This window comes from Telmatherina bonti, assembly GCF_933228915.1.
Source record: "Telmatherina bonti genome assembly, chromosome: 4".
Taxonomy (NCBI): Eukaryota; Metazoa; Chordata; class Actinopteri; order Atheriniformes; family Telmatherinidae; genus Telmatherina; species Telmatherina bonti.
The window spans coordinates 25,063,994-25,074,903 of NC_136622.1; the positions used below are offsets into that span (position 1 = coordinate 25,063,994).

Below are 10,910 nucleotides of genomic sequence, written 5' to 3' on the forward strand. Positions count from 1 at the left end.
ATGGAACAGGATAAGGAAGTTGGCAAGGTAATAAAAGATCAATGTAATCATGCAACATTTTGACAGCTGCAGTTATGTGCAATTTAAAACCATACAATAACAAAGATACCGAAGACATTGTTTGTAACTGCACAGTTACAAATACAACATGCCAAGTCACATTTGTTTGTCAAGCTGTTGCTAGACAAGTGAAAGAGACAAATGCATAAAAAGAAAAAGAAAGGAAACTGCAGCACTAAAGTAGAAACATGTGATTAGGCATGTCTAATTTTGTTGTTTATCTTATGCTTCCAGATATTTAATGATTCCATCCATGGCCACATAGAGTTACACCCACTTCTTGTAAAAATCATCGACACACCTCAGTTTCAGAGACTACGAAACATCAAGCAGCTTGGGGGGGCCTATTTTGTCTTCCCTGGAGCATCTCACAACCGCTTTGAACATTCAATTGGGTATGTCCTCGTAATTTCTGAAAGAAATACTAAATGCATCTAATGTGTGTGTGTACGTGTGTTTGTGTTTGTGCATCCTTGTGCGCATGTGCATCCGTGTGTTCATCCATGTGTGCATGCATTTTTTTATATAGGGTGGCGCACTTAGCAGGAGAATTAGTAAAATCTTTGAAGTCGGAGCAGCCAGAACTCAAACTTGATGAGAGAGACATCCTTTGTGTGCAAATTGCAGGTCTTTGCCATGACCTTGGTAAGTTTTACACATTTCCTCCTCTTTTATCTGCTAACTTGGTTGTGTTATTTTTTACATTTTCAACATTCTGGACACTTTTTGATGTAAGATTTTTATCCAGTCTACACTGAATTTAAATTTAAACTTTATTTTCATTTATTTGTATATCCATAAAGCTGTTCTTTTACTTCAGCATACACTTATGACAATTTACATTTTTATGTATTGATGATACAAAAGCTGCAAAATGCAGCATCAGGACATTAACACATATAGAGATGTGTTAGTGTCCTGACATGTGAACCAACTTTCAAAATGTTATCAAATATTATCACAAAGTTTATATCAAAAGCAGGTTTGTTTTAACACTTCAGTTTAACAAACTAATCTGAAGGTCACCCAAATTTACCAGTGTGCTATGTTGTATTTCCTCATATGTAGGACATGGGCCCTTTTCTCATCTGTTTGATATGATGTTCATCCCCGCAGCCAGCACAGGAACAGAGGGTAAAAAGTGGAAGGTAGGGGAAAATTAAAGCACCACTGAGGCAGTTATTAAACCTCAATCCAATCCAAATCAATGTGTTTTTCAGAATATTTTATATTCTGGTAATGATCCAGTAATTGCCAAAACAGAAGAAATAATTGTCAAGTAATCAGAAAATAATGATATATAGAACTAATGGTTATTTATTTCCTCATCACTGGAAATTAATCATTAGTTAATGTATCTAGGTTATGGGTAAATTATCATCTACTGATTAACTATTAATTCTTAACCATTTTCCTTTAAGGGGAAAAGGTTAACATGTCAGATATCTTATATTCATTTGAGTTGTGTCCATAAAAATTCCTCTCATAATATATTGATAAATATGTGTATCTTGCAGCATGAGGATGCCTCTCTTGAAATGTTTGATCACCTGGTGAAAGTCAATCAACTGGAGGATGATATGAGAAATTGTAAGCTGAAGCCGGAAGAAGACCTGGACTTTATCAAGGAATTAATTCTTGGAGAGCCTCTGGGCGATGCTTCAGATTCTGTATGAGGCTGTTGAATTCAAATCAATTTCATTGTAAAAGTTCAATGTCTAATGTTTACATGTGCAGTCATCTTCACAGTGGCCGTACAAAGGTCGAAAAAAGGAGAAGTCTTTCCTATATGAAATTGTGGCCAACAAACAAAATGGAATTGATGTGGACAAGATGGACTACTTTGCCAGGTGCAGCCTAAAATAAAGCACTTACTAGCATAGAAAGAAAAACTACTTCTGTATGTGTTATTGTTATCTGAATAGTTACATAATGCAGCATAATGGTTACATCATACTGACACATTGCATGACTCTGTTTTATCTCAGGGACTGTCATCATCTCGGCATGCAGAACAACTTTGACCATAGGCGATTCTTCATGTTTGCCAGGGTGTGCGAGTATGAAAATCAGAGACACATCTGCTCCAGAGACAAGGTCTTTACTCCTGCTTTTCAATCTATGTATAAACCAATGGATTTATATGAAAAGCACTTGTTTAACAATAGGCAACTCTCTTAATAGGAGGTGGGTAATCTGTATGACATGTTCCACACAAGGAACCTTCTCCACAGAAGAGCCTACCAGCACAAAGTGAACAAGAACATAGAAATAATGTGAGTAGCCTTTTCATGTTGATACTATGCAGAAAAATCTTCCTATAAAAAAAGAAAGGGGAAAAAAAGGATTTTCTTTCTGTATCCAGGATCAAGGATGCCCTCTTAAAAGCAGATCCCTACATTGAGATCCAAGGATCTAAGAAGAAGTTTCATCTCCGTGAAGCCATACATGACATGGAAGCCTACACCAAGCTGACAGGTCAGCAATGTAACTGCAAGATAGAGGCAGCAGGAGGCCCTTAAAAAGTGAAGTCACTGATATTATCATTGGAAAATAAAATTCGGAGGAAATAAGAATGAAAATTTGATAATGTGAAAAACATATTTCTAAAATAACTAGGTTCACAAAGTTCATGATTAAAATATTTGTATCAGAAATACTCCCCTGGTATTACAGCTTCATAATTATCAGAATTTCATGGTATATGACGATCATCATTATTTAACCTTTAACTGCAAATGGTACCGCTGAAACTGAACTGCTCATACTCATAACTATCCACTTACCAACCCAACTAAGAAATTATCGGCTTTCTAATGACTTCAGAAAAATAACTATACTTAATTATACTCTAGCTGCTCTGGCTATCCTTATATGAACATTTGAACAAGACCTGCCAATTCAACCTCAAACAGACTAACAAATAAATGATTTTTCAGATTCAGATTCCATCATTTCACCTTCAGCTGTGCCCTGCTTTGTTTCCTTTAAATATTCACAACCCTGACTTGTTAACCAAGCAAATATACCAGTTTACACCAAACTGATAAAGGAAACAAAAAAGAGCAATGTATAATGTATAAAAATACTCGTGAAATTTGACACCTGATTTATTTTGATTGAACTGACCTATTATATTTCTGTTTGCCTTAAAGATCAAGTGTTAGAAAAAATAATCAACCCAGACTTGCATCAAAAAGAGATGGAGCCAGCAAATGAGATCCTGCAGAGGATCTTCTCTCGAGATCTGTACAAGTTTCTGGGTAAAGCCAAGGTGTGTTGTGACATCTTTACCCGCCAGTATAATGTCTGTGCTCGACTTGTGACAGGCCACCAATTTACAGCTGGGAGCAGCGGAATGATTTTTTTTCTATTTCCAGAAAAACACAGACTATTTTGTATAATTTATTCTGGCACACACCTTTGTGACATCTTTTTTGTGTAACTATTCAGAAGAGAAGAATGGAACCAAAAATGAATCAAAAACCTCAGGATCAGGTATGAGATTTTATTAACAAAGACTGGAGTCTGGGAAGCAGAAGCTGGTTCTTTAGTTGAATGCTATTGATCCTTCCTGAAGATATCCACAAAGAATGCAGCTGAAGATGATAGGGGGGTTAGTAGAGTAGCGCACAAGGTCATTGATTCCAATGAGAAAGGAAGTCCAGAAAGAACAAAAGTAATCTTCTCACTAGAGATGAATCAGGTCCACAATCAAATTCCAAAATGCGATCCAAGATCTAAAACACAGAGAACCATAAGCAGGAGGAATTAGGGAAATGCTAGGGCAGGCAAGTACTCAAAATTAAAGAAAGGGGGAAAGAATCCACAGAGAACGGGAATTTTGATTGATCAGGACTGGAGACAAACAGAGAACTCTTATGATCAACAGTCCTAGGCTTGCTGCTTGAGTAGGGAGTGGCACATGTGGGAGGAAAACAAATCCGGTAAGGTGCTGCGAAAAAACAACAGATGAAAACCATGACATTTTTTAACTTTGACAAAGACATTTAATGTTTTTTCAATATGAAAAAAACATTGTGCATAAACGGTTTAGAAAAGTTCAAATCTCATAAAAAAAAATTTTTTAAAAAAGAATAAAAAAATACATGAGTTTGAACTGGTCATCCTTGTCCACATAGAAATAATAATTACTTGACCAAATTTGAAAAATGACTGTGTGCAATAAAAGATTACATTGTAATTTTATACTGTATGTCCCAGAATATGATCTGAGCCTTTAACATTTTTTCTTAGAAATGCTTTGATTAGGCATTTTCTAAGAAGCAAAACAGAATATATTTTGCACTCTCAACCATTACTATACTCTGGCTGTGTGTTATGTCTGAATAACTAATGTATGCATTCCCCTTGGCAGAAAAGAGATGAACAGCCAGGAGAGCAAATGGGAGCGAAAATAGAACAGGTAAGAAGAACAGATAATGAGGCAAAATAACAATAAAAGCATTGCTTCTGTGTCCTTGTTATGTGTTTTATTAATTGTTTTAACACAAAAGCTGTTGTGTCACTTTTGTTGCACTTGTGCAATGACAACAAAGTTGACTGATTGATTTTTTTTTTTTATGGTCCCCATTTCAAAGGCTATACTTGACAGCTTGAAAAAAGAATTGTCAGAGAAGAAAGACCCAGAGAAGAAAGACAACTTTGAAGTTGTTGTAAGTTTTTAGTCCTATGACTTAAAACACTTTATTTTAAATCTTTGACTTTGTTAATCAGGACAACTTGTTTTTTCTTTTCTTTTTTAATACAGTTTATAAGTATTTAACATATAATTTAGAAATTGACATTTTATTGTATAATCCCAAAGTTAATTACATTTTTAAAATGACCATATATTAAGTTTATTTGGATTTTACAACCCAATGCAAGTCTTTATTAGGTCATAATCTAAACTTTTGCAATAACTCCTCAATGAATACCATTACTAGCCTAATAACATTAAGGAGTGTCAAAAAAGCCAAACATTTTTCCTCAAAATTGGTTGCAGACATGATGCTTGAAACTCCCCCATGTAGTACATATGGTGGTGAAGATTGGATTGTTATTGGTTAAAGTGGATGTGGCTTACTTCAGTTTATCAAAACTTGTGAAGAAAAGGCCACATCCCAGAGAAATAAATACATTTTACTGACGTTCGCTTAATTACAACATATGTCCAGTTTAGAAATATTTCTCTTAAAATATTTTCAAAATATCTAAATCAGTAAAAATCATAATCTCTATAAGTGTTCATCGTCATGCTGCCAAACACACATAAACTGCTACATACATGCCTGGTATATAAGATATGTTTCAGATGTTTAGATGAGTAAAATTATGAGTCTGCAAATACGTTCATTGTTTGAACACCAAAGGAAAACTACAGAATTATGGGATTATTTTTCCTTGATATTTTTACAAATACAGTGATTTCAATATATTTCATTTGTTTAGTAAAATTATATCTACTATTGGCTAACACATTTATTAAATATGAATAAAGGATTTTCTCCAACATGTGCTCTTTAGGTTGTCACTTTCGACTATGGGATGAAAGGCGAGGATCCCATCAACAAAACCTACTTCTACAGCAAGAGTGACCGGGAAAAAGCATTCCCGTTGTCCAGAGCTGAGGTTTGATACTACAGCAAAAATATTATATGAGCTAATATTGGCATTTCTTTGCACGAGCTTTTTGTTACATTTGTGTATTTCTTTGTGAAACAACCTTGACAAGATTATATTTCATATATTTTTATTGCTGTCAATGCTGCCAGGTGTCCAAGCTTCTGCCAGAATGCTTTTATGAGCAGATCATCATGGTCTACTGGAAGACCAATGAAGGGGTTGAAGCAGCTACGAATCGCTATAAAACATGGTGTAGAAACAATGGTTTTGAGGTAATATTTAAGAATGAGATGTTAAATAAAGTTTAAGGTGCAGTATACAGTGTACCAGTCAATAGTTTGGACACACTTTCCCATTAAAACCAATGGGAAAGTGTTTCCAAACTTTTGGCTGGTAGTGTATAATTAATTAAAGTCATTTAGAGAGTTACAAGCACAGCGAGGTTTGACATTGTCAGAGCTAAAATACCACATTACAGTCCTAGTGATGTCAGACCTGATTGTTGGGTGACTGAATGACTATTTTCATTTTGATTAATGTAGTTATTCCCTTGACTAGTTAACCAGTTTCTTGGTCTGCAACTGTAAATGTTTTTAGAAGTGTATTTAAAACTCTGGTGGCATCTTCCCGTATTTTCCCAAATTTCCCCACAATCCAAAATTCCAAAACAGGTCAGTGTCCTGCAGATATTAGATGTTTCTCTTTTGCAACACACTCGATTCAAATGAATGGGTCTTAATGAGGCAAATACAGAACTTGATAAAAAGCTGTTGGACCATTTCATTTGAGTCAGGTGCATTGCAGCAGGGAAGAATGAAAAACCTGTAGGACACTGGTCCAAGAAATGGACTAGTGCTGCACATGATCCCTAATGCAAAATGATGAAACAATCTACCCATGGGTAGCTGTAGCTCAGGAAGAAGAGCAGTTGTTTTCCAACTGGAAAGTTGGGAGAGCAATTCCTGGCTTCCCCTGATTACGTGCCGAAGTGTCCTTGGGAAAGACACTGAACCCTAAGTTGCTCCCCGATGTGTCATCATATAAGTTGCTTTGGATGTAAGCTTCTGCTAAATGACTATGAGAATAGAATAGAATAGAACTCAAATAGATTATGTTTTAATCTGTAGTAAACTCTATCCCCTGCTGGAGACAAAATAGAACTGCATGTCTCACTAAAAGTTTCTCTTGCTCAGTTAATTGTTGGTGCTATCTTTATTTCAGCACACGGCAGACTGAGTAAAGCCAGGAGAATACCAATGAAGGAAAGGATGTCACAGATGAAGAATAAAAAGAGATGCAGCAAACAGCTATGCTTTGGTTCATTATCATGAAGATTGAAAAGTGCCTCACACCTGGTTTTTCCTGAAGGAAGTTCAGATTATTTTGTTCTGACATCCAATGCACATGCTTCTTTATATATTATGTTTTTACTATTATTGCTATTGTTATTAATTATATTATTTAGTCCTGCTTCATACCATGTTTGTACCATAACATCCAATCATGTTAATCTGTTGTGAACTATAAACTTTGCTAATTTATGTCTTATTACTGTTATTGGATATTTTTAAGAGGTTGTAATGGCTTGGGTTCTTTTACTCAATTTTTGCATTCTGTAAGCTATTAATTGTGACTTAGTCGCTGTTTGTGATTATGTTATTGATGGAATATATTTGTGTGTTTTGGAGTAATTCTAACTATTGAATGAGTCTTTTGATTTGCACTTTAAATCAACTTGGAATAGGAATTTAATCTTTTTTTTTTTTTTTTAAATAATCACTTGTATGATTGTATTTGACATCGCAAATTTCTTTGTCGTTATATCTAAAAGCTGATTGTGACTAAGACAAATTTGGTGTATTGCTGTCAGGTGTTGTTGTGTTTAGCTCATTTTTATGTGAAAGTCCACAGTACTTCTGTGGGTATTGGGCTTTGTAGTGGAAATTAGACACATAGCGTATTTTTACTGTTTTAATGTTACTCATTTATTATTCTTTTATGTGGTGCAATATAAATTCTGCATGGTTTAAAGTTGTTTAGAAAGCTTGCATTAGTAAGTTTATTCAAAAACTGAATGTTCTGTTCCAAGGCCTGTTTCAGCTCTGACTTTGTTTATTATCATCTTCTGGCAGTTGTTTTGACTAGTGCTGCCGGTTCAAGGTTGTTTGTGTGTGCCTAAAGAACGCTGTAACACCTTAAGCTGCAGGCAGAGCTCTTGAGACCTCTAGCTTGCAACAACTGTGCATTGTCAATAAACTGGACAGAACACAGTTGATTTCTAGATTTATTTTTCATCAGATAAATTCCATGGCATCTTTTTATGGTGGCCCTCATGGTGATGGCCTGGGTGGTCTTGGTTGGGGGTAGCCCTTTGTGTAGAGGCTCCCTGAGAATATCGTTTCCTTATCTGGTGCACATCTGGCACAAATGCACCTGGCCATTCATCTTCTTTTAACTGTTACAGGGCAAATAGGGCATGGGTGAGGGTGGTTGTGGGTGGGTGAAAGGGGATGTGTGTTAGTGTTTTATCTATTTTGATGTAAATTGTTTTATAATGTAAAGCACTTTGTATTGTTTTTAAGCACGAAAAGTGCTATAGAAAAAAAGTTTGATTTGATTTGATTTGATTTGATTAATAGCAAGCCAGTAAAAGTGCGTGCCTGGTGGTTAAAAAAAAAAATCAAATTGTCCCTTGAAAATAAAGTTATTTTTATCTTTACTTTATGTGCATGTGAAGTTCAGCTCTGCTAAAATGTATGAATGCTGAAAATATAAAATGATCTAGAGTTCATCCACTTAGCATATTTCTACCACATGATGGCCCTGTTGTTCTCTTTTTCACACTATCCATGATCTATTTTGTAGTCTTATCAGGTATAGATGGCACTGTTGTTATTCATTTTGCAGCTGGAGATAGACAGTTGCAGTCAAAATTATTCAACCCTCACTGCAAATTAGTTTTATTGGCAAAATGCACAAAGTAGCTGCTGTTTGCAATGAACAAATCAATGTTTTAAATAGTTCAGTACAACTAATATAAGTTGTTTCTCAAAATTCAACAGAAAATGCCACTTTCAGTAACTATTGCAGATTATACAACCCCTTTATGAAACATGTTTAGAACTTAGTCAAGCATTATTTTGCAAGTGCAAGTGTGTAATGCATATCCAGACACCAGCTTCTGACAGCCTCTCTGTGGAGTCTTAGCCCATTTCTCGTGGGCAAAGGTCTCAAGTTCACAAATGTTCTGGGTTTGTGTGCAGCAACTGCCTTTTCCAAATCCCATCAAATATTTAAATGGGATTCAAGTCAAGCAACTGTGATGGTCATTCTAAAATCTTCCAGGACTTCTTTTGAAACTAAGCCTCCCATCATTGTCCTGTTTGAAGATCCAAGGACACCCAAGCTTCATTTTCCTCACCGACAGGATCACATTTTGTCTCAGGATTTTCTAATACTTGATTGAAGCCATCTTGCCCTCCACACATTGTAGGTTTACTGTGCCAAAGGAAGCAAAGCAGTCACAGAGCATCTCTGATTCACCACCAGACTTCACTGTTGGCAAGTTGTTTTTTCACTTAATGCTTCATTCTTCCTCCACCAGACATAACACTGATCCATACACCCAAAAAGTTCCAGCTTTGTTTCATTGCCTCACAGAACAGCATCCCAAAAGCCTCTTTGCTTATTTATGTAGTGCTTATTGGAGACAACATTTCTTGTGCTTTGGGTCAGTGGTTTTGTGCATGTTGGAGTTTGAGCAGGGAACCTCTCCGTGTGCACCTCACTGTGGAAACTGAAACCTAAGTGCCTGCGACCACCAAGTCTTGCTGCTGGTCTTTTGCAGTCAGTTGGAGGTTTTCCGTCATCTGCCTCCTTGTGAATCTGATACAGCTATTTAAAGTTTAAACACAACATACAATTGTCATTCATTCATTCATTTTCCTAACCGCTTAATCCAATTCAGGGTCACGGGGAAGCTGAAGCCTATCCCAGCAGTTTTAGGGCGAAAGGCGGGGTACATCTTTTCTGTGTGGAGTTTGCACATTCTCCCTGTGTATGCGTGGGTTCTCTCCGGGTACTCCGGCTTCCTCCCAACATACAATTGTCCCTGAAATAAAAGCACCATTGTGTGAATTTGTGGTGCAGAAGAAAAACTGAAATAAATTTATAATACATATTTCCCAATTACTTTTAATTCAATGAATCAGAGACAGCCACATTGTTAAGAGTTCTGTGACAATGCTTTTTAAAAAAAAAAAAAAAGAAAGAAAAAAAAGAAAAAGGCATGGCAACACAAAAGATAAGTTACAAATTCCCCTAATCTTACTTTTAAGTCGGTATTTGATAACATTCCTTCTTGTAATACAATAATTCTATACAATGGAGCGTCCGTCAGTGTTGATATCTTCCTGCACACTAATAATTAACCTGGGGGTGAAAACTAGTATTTCAGAAGTAAATAGTTTCAAAATGCCAAACCTGTGTGATTTAAAGACCTTGACTAACAAATGTGAAGAGTTCTACGTCACCGGGTCACATGATGTCATCCGGGTCATGCTGTCAGAGTTTTTGTTGCATTTGTTGGTGATTGGAAATTTGGATTTTACTAATACTTTCCAGCAAAAAATGAAAAACAGACTGCTGTGTTGACAACTTAGTCTCGGGATTAACTTTCAAGTTTTAAGTAATATCCGAATGGATGACTTACATGTCAAGCACAAACGCTTTTGCAAGTCTTAAGCAACGTTTAAAGTGCCTTTTGCAAAAAAGCCCATTTGTTTTTCCTATAAACAGCATAATAGTTGAACAGTGTTTTTATCAAAGGCATGGCAAGGCATATCTGGAGATAGACGCTTTTTCTATCATTTTAAGGTGCGGACAACGAAAAGAAATATTATAAAAGTCACATTTCCGATGTACAGGGAATGTATCATTATTCTCCACATTTTGCTCCACCCACCACGTCATCCATGTAGTAAAGTACATCAACAACATCGGAAGCAAAGTTTTAAATTTACCAAATTACGTTGCAACAAAGGCTTCTGTAAACAGCTATTTCAAGTGCATTGGAAAAAGATTTTGTACTGACAAAAATATTAGTAGATGGTGAAAATGACCAGAAGTCTGATGGAGGCGTTATGGATCATTTAGTTTAGATATGTACCAAAACACCAAAACACATTAGTGCTTAATCCATAGACGTTTAATCGCAAATATTC

At 35.9% G+C, this 10,910-nt stretch overlaps 1 protein-coding gene across 1 annotated transcript; it reads left to right on the plus strand.

The window, feature by feature from the left end:
* LOC306754503 (deoxynucleoside triphosphate triphosphohydrolase SAMHD1-like) lies at positions 1–6,924 on the plus strand (the record flags this gene model as incomplete). Its single annotated transcript, XM_079238522.1, has 15 exons — positions 1–27; positions 295–455; positions 590–705; positions 1,129–1,208; positions 1,578–1,730; positions 1,798–1,910; positions 2,049–2,157; positions 2,245–2,336; positions 2,426–2,538; positions 3,216–3,334; positions 4,439–4,486; positions 4,662–4,736; positions 5,590–5,694; positions 5,838–5,960; positions 6,910–6,924. The coding sequence occupies 15 exons, from the start codon at positions 1–3 to the stop codon at positions 6,922–6,924; spliced, it is 1,449 nt and encodes a 482-aa protein (XP_079094648.1).
* Between the last annotated feature and the right edge of the window lie 3,986 nt (positions 6,925–10,910).